We start from the raw sequence: 20,409 nt of genomic DNA on the forward strand, positions 1-20,409 counted from the left end.
ACCTAGACTGTTCTTTCTGTTTGTTACTTTCTTAGACTTGTTTAGCTCAGGACGGCTCCAAACTGAAAACACATGTTGCCAAAGCAGCTCCTTTATAGATGTTGCTGTCGCCTGAATTGTAAACTTCACTTCTTGTCAGAGACATTCTGCATTCTCTTACCCCCAGCGGTGTAAATTGACTACAGTTACTGGTCAATACCAGCAGTGGAATGTAAAGATTTTAGGAGGCATTTTGGCAAGAATACAGGAGGTGTGTGCAGAAATGGAGTACTGTATACAGAAGAATTTGGATGATGGAAACTTGGCAAAACCTTGATCTGTAATGGTAACAGGGATGCCATCTGAATGTTTGCAGTGAATTGGAGTGACCTTTTTCAGATTATGTGCTAATTAGGTGTTTTAGTTTGCTACAACATTTATTTTGTGGTACTTTGTTCTTCTTTTAACTGTGCTGTACCCACGTCAATGTGGAGAGGCAGAATGAATCACAGACAATAATGTTAAGTGTGAAGAGTGGATTATCCACCAAGATCACTGACACAGCCTCATTATAAAAGAATGGACAGTTTGTGCTGTTCTTGTAAACACGACACGATTTAGATGCAACTTAACTCTTCCATTTTGTGCCTCCTTTGGTTCTTAATTTAAGATTAAACTGTAATTCCTGTTGGCATTTTAACAGAGTTTCAGTGGTTTGAAAAATTGTGTTATACACAATACCACACAATGTTATAAGATTGCATCTATCCTTGAAATAGATGCATTACACCCTGAAAATATATATTAGCAGTAGAATAAAATAGATTCAAAGTAAAAGTCATTCCTAACATCAAACACTCCACACAGACAGCTATTCTATATTAAAATATTTCGCCTGCTGCATTATATGTCTTGTTTTAAGGAAGATAAAAAAAAATACACTCAGTGTAAGGTTCTAAGTATTTTCCAGTTTAAAATTAAATTGTACAGCCTGTATATCACTAATTGTCCTTGTCTTTTGGAGAATATAATCAAAGTCAATGATAAAGCATAGTAAAGTGCAAGGATTAGCTTTTTATTGGGAGCACTGACCTGTATGTATAAGAATTAAGTCTGCAGATTGAGTTTGAATGTTTTGGAAGCTGAAAGGAATTTTGGCATCAGCAGAAAATAGAAGCTGTGAAATGAGATCCAACCCGCTGTTTCACAAGTTTTTTTCTTTCAAATACAACCATTTTTACACCAATAAAAAAAAAAGAACTTGAGAAAAACATTTCCAATCTTAATTTTCTGTTGTGGAATTTTTTTGTACAGGCTAAAATCTGCGTTTAAGATTGACAAACAGGTTAGGAAACTGGACAGTCAGTGGGCTATAATGTGAATCATGTTGTGTGCGGTGTACCTGTTTTTCAGAGCAGATAAGAATATGAGAGAGGTATTTTTTGTCTTATGCTTTAATTGCAATGAATTATAGCAAACAAAATGAAATTCATCTTGTTACAGGTATTTTACAAAACGGAGAGTACTGTCCTTAATAGGCATGCTTACTCAACCCAGAATGAATAAGCCTATGCCATGCCTCCTGATTACTTTAATAGGTTAAGAGTTACAATCATAAGTTGATATCTTCACTTCTGAAAAACAAATATTCTGTTTACTGTCTGATTAACGTGTTGTGCAGTATTTTATAACCCAGGAGATATACTATACTGTAACCTTGCACTTCAAAATGAGAAGATTCAGTAAAGCTAACACACTGTTTACAGCAGGTCAAAGATTTGGATGTCAACTACATTGTTGTTTTTAGAATGTGCGTATACTGAACAAAAAGAAGCCAATTTTGTGTTTTTAACACATTTGTACATCATTTATGAAATAATCGTTCCCATTCATTTTCTCTTTTAAATACAAGGCAATGTCAGTTTACAATGAAAGCCGGGAAAATAGTAAATAATTACTGCATGAATAAATATTGTCTTGTTCACGTGTCTATTTCAGAGACACAGATTCAACCGAATGGCCTGTTACAGCTGGTTCTGGTATTTACTTCCTGTCCCTCTCAGGGAATGACTCACCATTAGGTCTTCCAACACTTTTCTTGAGAACAAATGTCTCTGTATTATGCAGTGCAGACCTGGCAAAGGAAATGACTTAAATCAGACAATCCTATTCCCTTTGTCCACTGACTTAAGTTCACATACTGTGTGTGTGGTGGGAGGATAGAACAAAACTGTAAAATTAAAGATCTTACAAAACAGTGTATAAGTAAGCATTCCCTCCTCTTGTGTCTTTTGGGAAGCATTCATAATCTGGATTAGAATTAAACCTCACAGAACCACTAAACCCCCTTTTATATAACTTATTTTTCCATAAAGGATTCACAATCAAAATATGAGGAGTGATCTGTCATTGTTTCTCAGACCAGCTCCAGCAGAACCAGAACATCATCCAGAGTAGCAGCAACTAAACTTGCAGAGCAGCTCCCAGGACCCCTGGCTAATAACAGTGCCAGTCAGGCTTCGAATAACCAGTCAAGAGAATGCAGGCCGATACCTGTGTGTTACTGTTACAGGACGTGCATTCTGACAGGTGTAGCAAATATGAACAGCATAAGAATATACAGCACATCCCTTTCGTACATAAAATTGCCATATATTAAGTATTTATTGTTACTGTCCCCTCAGATTTTTTTTAAAAAAGAATAAAACTAGCAAACCGAATCCAAATTATTATACATGGAATAAATTCATATGACAAATACAGTCAAATGCACTGACTGTTAGATACCCCAGAAAGCAACCAATAATGCAACAAATGTAGCTTTTTGTTGAAAGAATGCAGTAAGACATATGCTTAACCAAACTTTAGTTTCTGCACTTTTAAAAAAATGCATTCTTAAAAAAAACCCAAAAACCTATTACCCAGTAAGACACTGCTATTCACAAGGCTGTTAACAACGATGAATGTTTCTGGATGCAGTCTTCCCAAAAGCTCTGTATGAGAAAACTATTTCAGTGGCTCCGCTTTCCCGTATGAAGGAATGAAGTGTACGTGCATCTTACTGTCTTATAGAAACCAAGGGAACAGCCATATTGTCCTATAAGATAGATCTACATCTCTGCTATTAGATTAATATTTTAATAACAATTAAGAGCAGACCAATCCAGCAAAAACAGCGTGCTCAAGGCAAAAGTCACCAAATTATCATTTAAATGTCCCTTGACTCCAATATCTAGCCAGTCCTTCATCACACTCTCTGAGAGAACTGCACCTGTTAAGGCTTCACTCTCTTCAAAGCCTCCAGCTCTCCAATCACACAGGACTTGTGCAGCACTTTAAAATAATAATTCACACTTGAAATAAAACACAGCTTCAAATTATATATCAATAAAGCCATAACATATTTAGAACAAATGTAAATCTAGTTCTATTAAATATCCTACTTTATGTCTTCATTTTACTGTATATGGAGACCTAAGTATTAAAACCTATTTCAAAGACTCCTGGTACATTTTTAGAGGAAAAAACAGAGAACATTTAATAATGTCATTGTTTCCACTACAGTCAAGCGCACAGCGTCAGAGCCTGAAGTGATCCACTGGTGGCGGGGCTGTTGGTGGTTAAAGTGAAATGTCAGGATTGTCTAGCTGTAGGAATTTTCCATTAGTCACATTGCAGTTCCCTTGTTAGCTAGCTCATTTAAGGGAAGCCCGTGGGGAACAGGCTCAGAGGCTGGCTCTCATTGGTGGGGAGCGGCGAACGGTAACCCTCGAAATTGCGGGGAATGCTTCCACTCGTGGAACCGGAGCTGTTGCTGAGCGTCTCGATGCTCCCCTCCCTCTGCAGCTCTGTGGGGCAAAACACACAGCACACCAAGGGTTAATATCTGAGCCCTGAGGCCAAGGCCACTTATACAGATGTATAAGACGCTTTGAGTGTAAGATGCTTGCAGTGTTGTATCATCAGATTCTGAGCAAGCCGGATGGCCCATCACGTATATTTCATGGTGGGGTCAGTAACTATGGCATTATCAAACCTGGTGGCTATTTCCTTCAGGATATAAACAACACCAGCAACTGCATTCCCTCACCAATCCATAAAGATACTTTACTATAATTCTGGACTTAATCAAAGATTATGATGAAGGACACACAGAGTGATGCACCCTTATATTGCCCAAGAGTTAAAAAACTAAGCTTTTCAGGGGCTGACTTAGATCTGCTTATACTCCATTTGGACAAAACCTATTGGACACCTATTGGATACCTCTGGAAGATTAAGGCAGGTGCTTGAAATGAAATTCAAGGGCTTTACTTAGTTCTATAAAAAAAAATCTCCAGTAGCCCCCCATTGGAGTGTATCTTGGTGATTGTGGCCTGACAAAAAAAAAAATTGCCTTTATTTCAAAATTCTTACAGATTTCTAAAGTGATTAAGCAGCTGGTCCCTATGTGTTAACCATTGATTCCAAACTGTTAAGTTAAAGTCACTTCTTCTTTAAAGTTTTTCTTCTTTAATATCTGGCAAGCTGAACAATTTCCATTCTCTTCAGAAGACAGAACCTTGCATGCAGTGCTTCATGTTAATTCATGTTTTATTAGTGTGCATTTTTTTAATAGTGAAAATATGTGTACTTTTCAGCTAGCATTAATGCTGTGATTTGCTTGAGATCAAAGGATTTCTGCAGCCTGAGCGCTGTTTTCATTTCTAGTGGATTGTAAGGTGAGTGTAATAACTTCACAGGTCATCGTCTTCCTGCTAGAATCCAAACAGTTGGATTGCACGAAGTGCACAGTTACTTTTTTTGTTGCTGAAATGACATAAAAAGTTGTGACTTTTAACAAAGGATCACTGGATAACGGCTAGTTCTTTCAATTTTCTTTGTCACAATTACACATTTTAGAAATGGCTCATGCCCCTTCTAGGGATACTTCCTCTAGGCCCTCTGTTTTTAAGCCTTGGTTTCACTCACACCATTCAGAGCTCGCTTTTGAGTGTTTTTGGACTGTTGTTGCTGCTGTCTGATCTCAGGGAGGATTCTGACCCTCCTGTTTGGGTTGGAGTGGAGTTGGATATTATTTAAAGCATGCAAAGCCGTTCAGAGTGTACTCAGGGTTAAAGTGGAAGACTGCCTCTAATATTGAAGCTTCAGCGGGGCTGCCTTTGATCAGTGTTTGGCAGCGGTGCTTTCATCTCCATGCAGAGATACGCAGAGTCAATCTGAGCTGTGCAGATACTTGCTTTTTCACAGTATGGCTTTGAGGGAGGGTGTCGGTCGAATTTTACATCTCACTCAGATTTTTTCTATAAAGGACTCTCCCCCTTGTTGTCCCGATTCTTACCTGCAATTATTGATTGCTTCCCTAAATATCCAATCTGTCACTAAAATAAGAGTTTTTATTTTTATTTTTCAAACAGAAGGACCTATATTATATAATGAAGTTTTGCATGGTGTAGCTTTTCGACTTAATAGCCATGGCTGTGTGGTCCATCTGATTGAATCTATCAACACCAGCTATTCCCTCCTGGATCTACGGTAAAATAAAATGGTTTCACTTTCTTGGAAGACCTACAGTACATCATAACTCATCTCCAGACCAGTAGATTCCTGTATAGTTTCAGTATATACTGTATAGTCGTCTGTTTTATTCTGTCAAACTATTAGCAGGCAGTGTGGTCTTCACTGCTAAGACAAATAACATCTTTTCCAAAATACAATTTAAGTTGATACGGGTTTAAAAATATTATATCATACACCAGCATGAGATGCTAAAAGTTTGATAACAAATAAGAATTCTCTTATTCAGGGAACAGGTCAATGACACTAATGTGAAACATGGGACTGGGTTCAAGATCACTCTGATGGAAAAGAACGAGCTATCCCCAGAGAAGGAGTGTCACCACTGGCTGCTGTGTCCGACCGTCATTAGAGATGAGTTCAGCAATAATCCCAATGTGGAGCAGTAATGTTTAACCAAAGCGCTGAGATTGGTTTTGAGCCACACAACAATGAAAAGGCCAGGAGATGAATAAGCAGGGTAGGGACTATCCATCTGGCTCAGTAAAAGTACACACCCTCATGCCCTTCTGACATGTCCAATTGGTTTAAAGTGAGTTCACAGAACCTGTTTTTTTTTTGTCAACCTTCACATGTAAACCAGATAAAGACTCAAAACTCACATAATAACCCTTAAATAAACTGCAAATAAACCACAAATTAAATAGCAGGCAGAAAGGCAGCATGTTGATAGTGTACTTATCCTGGGGACACTGTTCTGCCATATAGCGTGAGACTAGAGGGTTCTCACTGCTGGAATAATCGTTCTATAGGCTGTCTAAAGTGGGTGTAAACGTACAGTTCTGCCAACTTTGGCTTCAATATAGCACTTTCAAGGGTATAAAAAATACAGTCTACAAGTTAAAGTTCATCTTTAAGTCCTCTCATTACTGACAATGCTAGGGCAGGATGTTCTTCTGCACATCTCACTCGGTGACACTCCAGTTTATTTCCACTAACCACCGCCTCTACGGAAACTGCGCTCTCATAATGCAGTTTCATTTTTTCAGTATTCCTGGCTTTTCACAGCTCAGCATCAAGGGCTGCACATTGTACACAACTGAATCCATACATTGTGAGTGTGACTGCAGCATGCTTTTCATCAGGGAGTTCTTTTCTCTGTTTTGCATTTCATGAAGTAAACATAAATGTGACAAGGAAACAGACATGAAGGCAGCACTGTGCTTGGAGTGGAGACATTGCTCTCTTCTTTTCACATCATAGAGCTCAACATAACTTTTTGTAGCACTTTGTTCAGTACTGATCTAAACAAACTACTTTCTTTGCCAACAGGCCAGGAACACACCCTCTCTCTGACACTGTGCATACACACCTGCAACTAGGAATTAGAGCTGTGATGTCTAATTATGACATCGCTTTCCTTCACTCAGCTCCAGTCTTGCTGCAGGGCATTGATCTGAAAGCCTGGCTGCTGTGATGACACAACGCTCTCTAGCTCCAGCACGGGAGGTATGTAATTATCGCTTATAATTGTAAAAGTTGTAAGCTACTAAATGGCATCTAAGCCTAGAGAGTAAAGAATAATCTATCTCTTTGTGTGACCAGTACTAGATATTATTCTAGAATTTTGAAAGTTTTGCCAGCAATAATTAATTTCTGTCTTTGATTTTCTTTTCTTTCTATAGAACTCAGAGATGAACTGTTTCACTCATCTACCATCACTGGGACTGGAAAAGAGCCCCTACCCACTACTAAATAGGTACGCTGGGAAAAGTCTGGGAAAGTAAGGTTTTTAACCTCAAGTGCAGACAAAAATCTTTACTTAAAAAAGTCAATGCATTTCCTGAAAAAACAAAAACAACTCTGCATCCTTATCTTCAGATACTGTGAATTGCTATACTCTAATTGTCTTAATCCTATAATATTTTCATATTTGCACATCCAAGAGATATATTAACCTAAGCCACCTTAATGAAATATTTGTTGTTTGTCATCTTTGTTTGTGATTATTTTTTGGCCCTGCAAAGCTCCTGAGTCAATACATCAGCAGCAGAACCCCTGAACTGCCTGGTGATTTAGAACACATTTCTCCAATGAAAGGCCTGTTTTGACTGAGATATATTGAATTTAACATTAAGGAGAAACAAAATAAGGATCAAAGGAAACAAAAGGCTCTTAATCAGTAGTTCCTTGCCAGTGTAAATGTGAGTGAAAACTCACTCAGACCCAATTTATACCTCCTCACCCAGCCATCAGCAGAGGAAGTTTGAGAAAACAGAAAAAAAGCAGTAATTTGAATCAGAAATGAGCGTCGTAACCCACACCAGTACTATACTTATCCTGTCTGATTTTCTTACTTTAATCTCACCGTGCTCCCAGCTGGCTTTGGTTAAATGTCTCACGTCAGATTCCTCTCTCACTGTGCTGCCATCACAGGCAAGATAAACTACAGCACACTTAGTCTTCAGTCAGACAACATTACACCACTTTATTGCAATCAACTCTATTTCTTTTTTGTTTTTGTGTGTGTGTGGGGGGGTGGGTGGTAGAGTGAATTTTTGGAGAGATACTGCAGTGATACTTCACTGTTAGTGAGGTATCAAATATCAGATATTAAAATATTAGAATCATCAAGCCTGTGCAATAATGTTTTACTCAAAATACAGTGACTCTAACCAAATGTATTCACAGAAGAAAAAACCTTAACATAGATTTTACTTCTGCAGGAGAACAACGTTAAGACTGATCCCACTGTAAACATTCATTTCTTTGTCTATTAAGCCAAAATGACAAGCCGAACCTTAAAGAACATACAGCTGAGGATCAAGATGGCTGATCTACTCAAACCGGCTCCAAATGTATGCTTGAATGCAATAGCTAAATAAAAGCCTGTTTAAACTGGATGATATATAAGCAAATGCATATTCTTTTTGCTGTGTAGATCCCATCCTTTTCAAAAGGGATAGAGAAATATGATTAGAAGGCAGTAGGTTAGTTACTTCATAATGTTTGTTGCACCTTTTCATTGAATAGACCAATGATCTTTTTGACTAAAATTGTTAGTCATTTATATTCTCATTGATCACGACAGCTTGCCTTGTGTGAGTACCCAGTTAATACCGGAACTCCTGTTTGAAGGTATGGTACTTGGCTTAGACTCATGCAAACCACAAGATCCTAAACCTGGTTGTCTTTACCCAACACCGAAAAGGGCAACGTATTCTTCTCACTAATAACCTTGATAAAAGAAGTGAATAAAACAATTGTGCCCTAAACAGAAATTTTCCAGAACTCGCCATTGTTCTCTGAGAGCTGGTGAACTCCTTTTAATTACTGTACCGTGCAGTTCCTCTTCTCACTCCAGTTGTAATGAGTACAAGGCAACACAAAACCTAGAAGAAATGCTGGGTGTACTGTGTGAAAGTCACTGGAAGCTATGGTGGCTCCAGTTCTGTTAGTGTAACTACCCCATGCCTAGCGTGCCCACACTGTCTCGGTTATTTATAGCCCTGTGACCCCTTTTCCCTGGTAATGAAATCAGACATTCCCAATCCCGTTCTCTCGCCTCTTCGGCTCTCTATGGATTCTAAACGGACACGAGGTTAGCAGACATCAGAGGATGGTGGTGGCGTCTTTGGGCGGCAAGAGTAGACGGAAAATGAAATGCCTGTCCCAATGTGTGTTGACATGAACAAAATAGGCAACAGTCTGCTTCCCAGTATGCTATCCTCATTAAAAAACGATTTCATACCATACAGGTAAAGGTGGCAGGAATGCTGAGCACCCTTCCTGGTACGCTTTCAATTAGACTTAATGAAAACCTACTGTAGCACTGCAAAGCTTTGGTGTCCTAACCCCACTAAGCTCACAGCATCCCTTTCCTGGCCCTACATTGGATAATCTTATTCTGTTTAAATATTAATGCTTGGTGCATTTTTCATCTTCTCATTATGGGCAGCAAGCCACTGATTTTAAGTAGAGATAAAGCATCACTTACTTCCATCTCTCATTTTAGCATGTAATATATTATAGATACTCTAGCAGAAAGCAGAATTTTAAAATAATGGATATTTATCTGCTAATGTAATGCTACTTTATAGTTAAAAATGGACAAGAAAGCGATATAATTTCAAGCTAACATCTGAAATCTGATTTGATTCTTAATTTTTAGAAATAAAATAAAAATGTAAAAGCAGATAGCATGCATGCTATGGAAAAATCAGTTTATGTTTATGTAGTTTATGTGCTGCATACCAATCGCATAATTTCTTTGGACAAAAGTCTTTCGTATCAGCTCAAAATGGAGCAAGTTGTGCTGCAGAGAGAAGGTTTAAAATAGCAGTCAAGGAATAATGGAGTCAGGCTGCATTAAGTCAGAGTGCTCTGGTACCAGTAAGGTGGCTGTAATCAGTTTGGTGGGCATGCCTGTCTAGCACCTAGCCAGCCTACCCCTATATCAGGACCTCAAAGTCACAAGTCTCCCAGCAGTGCTGACACAGACTATCTGGGCCTACAGTCTCATCAATGTGCACAAATGCACCGTGCACAGACTAAGAGCATCATTATGCATTCCTGTTCCCAAGACCCCCAAACAATTATGGGATAAACAGGATGAAAAGATGACCTATAGTATAGTCCTCTTTATACATTAGTATTTATTTCATAACTGTACATATAGTCTGGAACTATTAATAAATGAGGGTAAAAGAGAAGGATGAACGGCCATTAAGGCAGAAATCAAAAGAGAAAGAGAGACCAGAGACAAAAGAGGCAGCCTAAGCCTGAAATTGTAATGAAACCATAGTGTAAGACCTTCCTAAGTACTAAGACATCTTTGCTGTGTCTCTCTCTCTGTGACATTAATCACAACAGGGAGGAAAAGGTTCAGTTTAGCTCACAGCAAGAACTACAGCCAGCTACCCAGATTCGCTAAGGAGTCACACAGGGAAAGGTTTTTTAATGATAGAAAAGCGGGACGCAGATGTGACCTTCTAAATGCATCCTGAGCAGTAAGGGTAATCATGCAGCCTTTTAGGTTATACGCATGTATGTCGCCATTTACTGACACAACGCTAGCTGTAAAAGAAATCAGTGCAGGGTAAGTATACGAGTGCCCTGACTGGAGGCTTCGCAGCAAACTTGTGATGAAAATAACATACCATTCAAGTAATAACACTGTGTAGCAATGCAATTTTAATTCAATTTCAAGGTAATTACATAGCCGGTAGCAAACTGCATAATTACCAACCTATTACCATGTAATTAAAGGGCTATGAATTGACTATTATCAGAAAAGAAGAGTGCCGTGCAGCAGGATGCTGAAATTCTGTAGTACTGGTAATAATAATACACTGTTATATAGCACCTTGTGTAGGACTACCTTGGAAATGTTCTCTTGTCCTGTAAGCAGTGTGGCTCTGGCCCTGCCCCTGCCCCTTGTCCTGTTGGCACATTGCCAAAACTTCAATCCTTCTGCTGTCAGCAATATTTAAATAAGACGATAAGCTGCTCTATAATATCAAAAGGGAATTTAACACTAACATAAAACACATACCTCTTTATTGAAAAATATAAATCACTCCTCACTCAGCAATGCAAAACCCATGCCAGCAAGAGAAATAACTAATAACCTCTCCTAAGTCTGAGGCACATGCAGATTCTCCTCATTAAACAGAATAAATATACAGGGTACACTTTGATGTACAGAGGAACACTGTATTTACCACCTGAAGAGCTGTTCTTTGCAGGAATTTACAGCTTGTAGCTTACAGCTCTCTCTGCTCGTGACTTGGAACTGTCACAGAACTTCAATGAACTATTATTTATTGTCTTGGCTGCATGATTTGTGAAAATTAATGTCAGGTCAATCAGTTTGGCAACAGAAACAGCTGAAAGTGAACAAGACTGCAGAAAACAGAAAAGGGCCCTGCAGTTTGAATATTATAACAAGTGAGCAATGACCTCAAACCCGGTCATTGTCTGAGTAAACGCTACATTTACTCAGACAGGCCATTGTAACACTACAATAAATTTAAAACTGATATATAAGCAATACTTTTTGTGAGGACACCATCCCCGTCTAAGAAAGGGACACAGAGTGGTGACAGAGGTGCCAACACCTGACAATGTTAAGTTTTGCCATTGTGCCAGCTGCTGCAGTTTTGTGATCCCACAGCAAGTCATTTCCTGCATACAATACCATTTACACATATTATATTGCCAGTTCATATTAAAAATACTCACACTTTAGAACTATGACTCCACAGTAAGGCTCTGAGACGCACTTTGAACAAAGTAAATAGTTTTTTTTTTCCTCCTCAGAAAACCTCAATTCCTGAGCCCAGACAAGTGCATTTTACATACCCTTTAATGTACTTCTCTCTGAAACCCCACATTCTCCTTGGCTCTCCCTTAAGCAAGCTGTTAAGAGCAGTTTCAAAAACTGTCCACAAAAAACCCATTTGCTGGAAGGTCTGACCTGCTCACCCCTCCTGCTGGGTATTGCACAAGCTAGCGAGCAGAGTGACAGAGGCGCAGCCGGGATAAATGATACAATGACATCCAGGCTCGACGTGTCAGCGGAGGGGGAAAGCAGTGGCAGCTCTGAATACAGGAATTATTCTTCGTCGTCTCACACTGTCGCAGCGAATTACACTCAAGCTCTTGGCTTGCTGAAGAGAGCGACCCTGGAATGAATGGGTGATTGCTGAGGGAAAAAATAATGATTGTAGTCTTCTTTCACACTCCAGTCACTTTTCACAGCACCATACTTTTCAAGCTCAACTAATGTCACTTCCTCTTCTTTTTTTAGCTGCTACATTGAGCGTCTTTCAGTAATAAAGTGCACTTCTTTCCGTCAGCAAGGGAAAAGAAAGGCCCAGGGGAATGTGACAAAGTGATCAACCGATATCTTTCAGCGGAGTATCCAAACACTTCACCAGGAAGTAAAGGTTGAGGTAAGAGAGCTTAGCTGAGAACACACTGGGTGATGGCAATTTTGCTGGCTCACTAGAACTGTGCCCAAGCTCAGCTGGCCAAACGCAGGCCAAAGGTCCCTAACTGTGTCTCTGCCCTTATGTCTACAAAATCCTTCCCTACAAGCTGGTTTTACAGTTCTATAAACTACAATGCAAAGACACCCTACACCCCACGACACCCAAGCTCTTCTAAAAGACCAAAGACTGGTGCCATTAAAAATGTTTATATTCAAAGTCAAATCACCATGTGCTGCATAATGAAACTTGCTAACTGCAGCTAAACAATTATGGTGTGGCTTGTAGCCCCTGGGGGAAATGTGAATAACCTCACCTGCTGGTGTGCTCTGGCACGTGTGGCTGAAACCTGCTGGGTCATACACCACATCTCAGTGACACAACATGGCCCTGTCTCCCTGGATGAAGGCTAAGAGCACAATGTTATGCTTGGGCAGTGGAGACATTTGTCTGCAGAACTTCAGGGATGACCTCTCGCAGTGCCACCAGGGCCTCTGCATTACTTGAACCAGCAACATTTCTCTGTTTCCATCAGCACTACATCCAGGCAATGTATAAACTTCAAACAAAAAACTGTCAGCTACTACGAGAGGGGATAAAAGGCAAAAACGGTGTTTAACCTTTTTTTGAGGTAATGCACACTTTCCTCATACAGTGCATGCGACTGGAAACTGACATTCAGGAGCCACACTAATCCAGCACATCAGCTCCAGTCCCTCACACTGTGATAACCTTCACAGAACAGGAGCTGCTACGGCAGTCACACAGGGGGCTCAGGCAGCTCTGGAGACAAGCCTACAGTCAACACTAATGCTGTTCCACATTAAGAGATTTGTTATGGACTTCAGGAGCCCTGCTTGATTCTGACTAGGTGGTTCAAAAGTGTAGCAGGGGAAGCAGGCTTACTTCATTGAAAGATAATATTTGATTTGTGATAACTTTGTTTCTGTAATTTATCATTTAAGTTCTGAAATTAGCAAAATAATGATTGATTACACAAGAAAAGTAACTGCTCAATGGTGTGCACCCAGCTGTGTGCATTGCTGGTTAGATGTATATCTTTCATGGTATAACAAGCCATCATATCAAGGCAACCACTCACTCACATAATCACTGTAATTTTGAGCTGATGAATATGAGAAATGCTGTCCAATTTAAACATTCTGCATCTGAATAAAACTTAGTCATTAACAAAATTTAGAAACAATAGAGGTTTTTATGAAAAGTTGCCTGGAACCTGCATCTGACATGCTTTGAAGCTAAAATAGACTTTAATAATTATTCACAATTCTACAATCCAATTTTTTTGGCAAAAGAAACTTTGGCATTAGTTGCCTCTTTATTTCTTTGTGCTTTTCTGTGTGGCTCTCTCAGCTGGTTAACTAGATTCAAATACTATGACCTTGACTCACAGGAGAGCAGAGACATCTTTTGAAACATTAAGTCGAAAATAGTGTATTCAGATTGAAAAGTAGAGTATGTTTTAATTTAAATAAACCATTTAATTCTAACAAATCTCCTGTAACCTACTCTTGGATTTTATATGGTGCATGAAGTATCAGGACTCTTTATAGTACAAACACAGAATTAATACATAGATATGTATAGCTGATTCAGCAAATAAGAACACAGAAATGGTTACAAACAAGAGGAGGCCACTCTAAATCAAGCCAATTTGGTAGTCAGTAACTGATCCCAGGGTCGTACTGTTCAACACCCCACTTCTCTTTGTGTAAAGAAGTGCCTCCAGTTCTCAGTTTCAAATGTATAGCTCTAGAGTTTTCACTTGTGCCCCCTGCTTCGAGTTGCACTGTTCAGTCTGTTGTCAGCTTTGTTGATTTTGTAAAGCCCCTCGAAGATTCTGAATACTTGTATCAGGTCCCCTCATAGTCTTCTAAAACGTTTCAGCTTGTCAGAGTAGGACATTCCTTTGAGAAGGCACCTTGTCACTCTTCTCTGGACTGATTCCATGTAATCAAATAACAGGACCTCCTTTAGGAGTTCTCTGTTTCTGTTAGTTCTCTGCACATGATAATAATGGCCCTAATAACCTTCACATTGCTGTCCTATCCACTCCTTCACCTGCAAACAAGTCTCACAGGTGAGAGTGCACACGCGTCCAGTTCCTCACCAGCCTGGTTTTCACAGTGAGTCGAGCACACAGCACAACAGAAATATTTGCAGGTATTGTGCTGCAGATTTAATACTGAAAAGACCAAAATCTAAAAAAAAATATTAAATGAGTATACTGCATGTGTATTAAATATGTAGTTTTAAAAATTGTGTACTAAAAATATTAAACTACAACATGATATTAAACAGACAATATCTAACAACGGTGACAAACTTAAAAAAATCCACCAAAGACTGCCTGCGTATTAACATTTAAAGCTACATTTGAATAATAAACTACACTTCAAATAATTACTTCAATCATAAAATCATCTTGAAAGCAATGTGACATTTTCATTAATTTTAATTCTGTTTAGCTCGGGAATAGCAGGCTATCCACATATGTTCAGGTCATTACCAACAACTGATGATGGCAAGAGACTAACATCGCTTTTTTGTCATTCCTTTTTTTTGATGATATTCTGAGTATGAAATGAGGAATAAAAGTAATAAATAAAACTGTGTGATAAGAATGCTCTGTTGTTCTAAAGTACTAATTACTGACGGTCTAGCAGGGTCAGTCTAGCAGGAGATCTGGGGTGATGGGAACTATGGGGCAGATCTGAGTGAAAGGAGGGGTAAGTTCTTTGACCGGATGCCTGCAAATTGTCACTGACATCTTGTTCTCCAAGCTGGTCTTGTGGCACAGCTATGTCCAGCCAGGCAAGGCTCCCCATGAAGCATTTAAAAAGCCATTATGTGTAATAGCTGTTAAATGAAGACACACTGTCCATCCAGATCACAGGACCCCTTCTCACTTCCACAGAACCCCACCAGAAGTCCTGGAAGAAGTCATCTGTTTTTTATTTATTTTTTACTTCCTATTTAGATAGTCAGATTGAAGTTGCTCTACAAACCACACGGAGTGTAAGTAATACACGGAGGGCATCTGAACATGCTACTGTACATACATGTACTGTGTAGACTGTGAGTCAATCATCAGTTTTGTTTAAATAAACAGGTCACATAAATGTTGACTCTATCTCTGGATCACGCCCTATCCAATCCTTAGTCTTAAAATTAAAAAAAAACGAGCATCCACTTCCAAGTCAATTAATTGAACAGCACAGCACACAACATGTACTGTAGCTCATTCTACAGCGTTAATACATACTGGAGCTCATAAGACACCAGAATAAAACTGCAAAGGGTCTACCGTTTACATGTGGGTAAGTACTGTCCTCTCTACTGCTAAATGGAATTTATGTTGGGTTAGCACCAATAAGTAAAATCCAATTTGCAACATTATGTTGCTGAGGAAAATCTAATTTTAGGATGACTGCATTTCAGTAGTCTGTTTCAGAGCTCTGGTCTCTTTCCCCATCACCTGCCAACTTACACACTAGTGCAACTAACGAACCAAACAATTTTCGTTTATGAGATCTCTTACACTGCTGCTTGGCTATCTCTTTTAGAATAACTTGCCTACTGTATATTCCTGTGGAAAGTGGATATTTTTTAAAATTTCTGTTAAAGATTAGAATAACAATGGCTATTACTGTATAGCACACACAGGGCATGTATGAGCACAAAAAAAACTAAAACCACTATGCATATCTGATTATCCTACAACTAATGCTCCTTGGTTCTTACAGTACAATGACTGCTTCTGAGCAGATCATGTCTGTAAAGTGGGACACTACTTGCTGCAACAGTAAGTGCCAGACATCTGGTCTCATTTATCAAACGCTGACATTGGAAGAGTTACCTTTTATAAGTGCAAGGAGTCAACGTATGATATCGACTGACAGACCAGGTAGGAATCTGTTAACTCGTTGTCCATTACGGAATAAATTGGTAAAAGAATTAAATCTCAGAATAAAATCTGCCAGCGAATAGAGGTTTATACTTTTCTTACTCAGATTTTAGTCAAGCTTAAAATAATCAGGTTTTTGCTGATTTACTATAAAACAAATGACAAGGGAAATCTGATGAATGAGAGAGATTAAACTACAGACTGTACAATCACAGAGCAATACATCTTTCCTTATTTGATACTTAGTCATCTGAGATTTATTCTTTTGTTTTTGTTTTTTTGTTTTGTTTTTCCCTTCTATTTTTGCTTTATCTGCAAAGGGTTAACCATATGTTTATCACAGAGCCCTAGGGCTGAGAGTTGAATGTAATGTGATCAGTAATGAATTTTGTGTTACATTAGGCTGTATAAATGGACGGACAAGCGCAGACTACAAGTGTCCGGGAGTCTGAGTTAATCTAATGATGCAAAAATAGAGACAGAACCAATTACAGAGAGGGCCAACTCGGTGCTGCTGCAGGGACTGCAAATGAATAGGTACAAATCAAATTACCGGCTAATAGACGCGCTACAAGAGGGGGCAGTCAATGCTAAATGCATTAGGGCCTTGTGACCTCCCTGCTCCAAGCAGCAGTATCCAGAATCCAACTTCCATCTTCCCTCAAAAATCAAAGGAACTCTTGTTCACTTAAGTAGAAGAAGAAAGCGCTGTTGCTTCCTAAATGAGTTAAACATTTGGATTGTCAGAATGGCAATTTCCCCTTTTGGTTTCAGTACGAATGACCTAATTTATTATTTTAAAACCTTAGAAATGTACTGTTTCCAAGCTTATCCGTGCAAGAAATCACTTTAACAAACCAGAAACAGTTTACAAAGAAATGCTGATCTTTTATAAACTTAAGAAAAGAAACAGGCACAAATTTAAGCACTTTGACGTTTTTACTCAGTTCTGCTTGAAAGATGCAAAGTATAGAAAAGTGTAGGGATAAAGTAGGTTCCCTTATTAAGATGTGTACTGTTATTTTCTTCCCTGAGCTAAGTGAGCTGTAAATTACTGGAACTAGACAGAGAAGAATTTCAGAGAAATCTACCGAGAGTGTTTTTTAAAAAGGAACTTCAAACAGACAGAATAAGGCTTATTTAAGAATTCAGTAAATTTACATTTAATTTATTAGTTCACTCTTTGAAGTTTAGAAACACACTGAGGAAGGCCACCGTGTCTCTGAACTAAATAATCACAAAGATTATTTAATTCCCTTTACTCTTTGATAATTATGACGTGCACAAATGCAGCTGACTGGTGGACAAAAGAAAAACAAAACACTTTGAAACAGCATGTTGCACTTACTGTCAGGTGAGAAATACGCTTGGCTAGGATTTGCCGGTAGTATTCCACACTGTTTAAAGTAAAAATTACTTAGCAAACAAATTAATATGAATCACTTAGAAATATTCCATTGATATATATATATAGTAGTTTTTCATGATGGTAACAGACAGCTACTTATTTTTAATCCAGATGACTGAGGTGCAAAATAAAGAGGACAATGATGGTAATCTGTAGTACACGTCTACAAATCTCTTGCCCTTCAGTATTGAAAGAATCAAGTCATTTCTAAGGGGCGGCTAGAAATAGGTTTCTAATTATTTTCTACTATAATGCCAAACGCAAATAAACAGGCAGGGGACATTCCTGCCTCCCATGTTAAATCATTACTGCTGATGAGAAACAGAAGGTCAAAGTATGAAGTAGTCGCTCTCACCCCAGCACTAAATCACAGGGGATGAGGACAGATCAAATAGAGAAGGTGGTAGCTCTCTAGAGCCGAAATTCAGCCACAGTACCGTCAGGTTATCAGGTCCTAACTGCCACTGTTCCCAACCTGTAATCTGTATTATCTAATACATTTTTCAAGTTTCTGATTTTGAAATACTGCAAAACCTACTGAATGATTCAACACGTTTTTACGATTCAGATCTTTTGTTTTATAGGAAAAAGGTGCTGTATATATTATCACAGGCGTTTATTATTCAAGCAAAATAAACATCTCTAAATATTCTTCCCACTGCCTCCGGGCTTTAGGGCAGCTCGGGAGAAAAGGCACAACGGTACGTAAAGCTGTGGTCCTGCAGTAAAAAGAAAACCATGGCTGGACATACTGCCTGTCTACGTGGAGGATCATGTGTACCATGGTGATGGTTACACTGATCCCAGTGCTGGAGGATGGTGTGGGTGTTCATCTTCACTAGAAAGAGCTTTGAGCAATAACCAGGAGTTTGTCCTTAAAGGGATGTGGGAGTACTGAGAAAACGGCAAAGTCATGTCGTGGATGCTGAGTCACTGGGATTGTTCAAGTGGAGTCCTAAGCTTCTATCAAACTATGTCAGTAAGATGTAAGCAAAGGTCCCGCTCCCATGGTCTTATTCGTCTATTCTTACCCGTCCCAGAGCCAACAATATCCCTGCTGGGAGACTCGGACATGGCGTCAGCCAGTCTCTCCCGCAGACCCTCCTCTGTGTTGTCGATGGAGGACATGTGCCGCAGACCGAAGCTCTCTGGCCAGCTGCCGCACACCTCCAGCAGGGTCACGCTGCGGTCAAAGGTCCCTGCGGAAGACAAAGGAGAGACAGCGCTTCAGTCTGTCTGTCTGACTGTCTGTCAGCAGGCTCCGGGGGTCAGGGGTCAGGGGACAACCCTGGATGAGAGTGTCTTCACTTCGCCGCTCCTGCCTTGTGTCAAATGCAGTTTCACTCTCCACCACACCGCCCTCTGCAGTGCCTTGATTTACTGACAGAGTCAGATGGCATTCAAGTCGGAAGAACATGCACAGAGGTCAGTTTCAAAGATGACACAAAAAACTAACTGAAAATACCACTGATATGGACACATTTCAGCCTTGATTATGAACATCTCTGGCTACTGTTCAGGCTGTACAATGTTAGACCACTCTGTTTCTTTCACAAGCTTTTCCTACCAACAACAGAAACATGTGGAAAGTCTGAATTAATCTGGTTGCAAAATGTAGCTGGATTCAGTATTTACATTAAAAATCCCTATCTCTATGCTTCTGTGAACGACATACATCACTATATGGAGTCTGAATATTTTGAAGATTTATTATTTCTTAGGAATGGAAATAATTAGCATGTGTAATATTTTTCTCTGTATAATTATTGGATCACAATACTGTGTTCCATTCACTATTTATAAAAACAAACAAGCAAACAAAAAAGTTGCTGTACTATCTATGCCAAGCTGCAGGATAAGAAAGCCACAATAATAAAAAAAAAATCTGGCAGAGAGTTTGAGTTTGTCTGGCTTTTGTAATCACAGACTTGGTTGAGAGACACCAAGGGAGGGGGGGGGGGTGGAGGAGGAGGGCGGAGGAGAAAAAAGACCAGCAAGACTCGGCTTTCTCTCCACAGATACCTGGTACATGAAATACAGCCGGGTTATCAGAGCCCGAGCATGGAGCTTTGATCAGCAGGCAGCAGCTATCTGCACTTGTCCGGGGCCCTGCGCAGCCTCACCCACACTCCCCCACACTGACAGCTGCTAATGCCCAGGCGAGAGTGCGGTGCGGGCGGCCGCCGGCCTGGCCTGATAGCAGGACCGGGGCCTGCCGCTATCTGCTGGTAAACACTCAGGCAGGCAGGCTCATGCACAGGAGATAACTTTATACCACTTCAGAGAGTGTGTGTGTGCCCGTCTGCCACTGGTTCCTCGAAGGACCGCGCCGCTCTGGAACGGACAGGCATGCCTTGCAAAGCCAGGGGCTGGAGAACGTGTGTGTCTGTGTGAAGAAACGCCGTACATACAGGTTCCTTTCTTGTCATTTTTTCAGATTTTGAAGAGTATTTTACAAATTATTTAAATTTTGGTTAGTATTTGGCATAGTTTTAATACCTGAAGTTAATGCATTAATATATTTACATTATTCATAGCCATGCACTCCACAGTGTCTTGTTCTAGTGTCTGTGCAACAGCATATA

The 20,409-nt window shown here is 39.6% G+C and overlaps 2 protein-coding genes across 10 annotated transcripts in view; one reads left to right on the plus strand and one right to left on the minus strand.

Moving 5' to 3' along the window:
- The window catches only part of brip1 (BRCA1 interacting helicase 1), a 173,471-nt gene extending 153,752 nt beyond the window's left edge, over window positions 1–19,719 (plus strand). For 3 of the 7 annotated variants that reach the window (XR_011183723.1, XR_011183721.1, XR_011183727.1), the window contains 3 exons: window positions 6,927–7,005; window positions 7,182–7,255; window positions 8,223–8,399. The gene's annotated coding sequence lies outside the window, so the exon portion shown is untranslated. Of the gene's footprint in view, window positions 1–6,926; window positions 7,006–7,181; window positions 7,256–8,222; window positions 8,400–12,307 lie in introns of those variants that run through there. The other 4 variants (XR_011183725.1, XR_011183726.1, XR_011183724.1 and 1 more) reach the window with 4 other exon arrangements.
- The window catches only part of bcas3 (BCAS3 microtubule associated cell migration factor), a 234,446-nt gene continuing 215,079 nt past the window's right edge, over window positions 1,043–20,409 (minus strand). For all 3 annotated transcript variants that reach the window (XM_006640898.3, XM_015367379.2, XM_015367378.2), the window contains 2 exons: window positions 18,856–19,023; window positions 1,043–3,827 (listed from right to left, as the gene is read on the minus strand). In XM_006640898.3, the coding sequence (XP_006640961.1) occupies window positions 3,679–3,827; window positions 18,856–19,023 (317 nt within the window). In that variant the 3' untranslated portion in view covers window positions 1,043–3,678. The remainder of the gene's footprint in view (window positions 3,828–18,855; window positions 19,024–20,409) is intronic.

Source organism: Lepisosteus oculatus, chromosome 26 (genome assembly GCF_040954835.1).
Source record: "Lepisosteus oculatus isolate fLepOcu1 chromosome 26, fLepOcu1.hap2, whole genome shotgun sequence".
In the NCBI taxonomy this organism is placed as follows: Eukaryota; Metazoa; Chordata; class Actinopteri; order Semionotiformes; family Lepisosteidae; genus Lepisosteus; species Lepisosteus oculatus.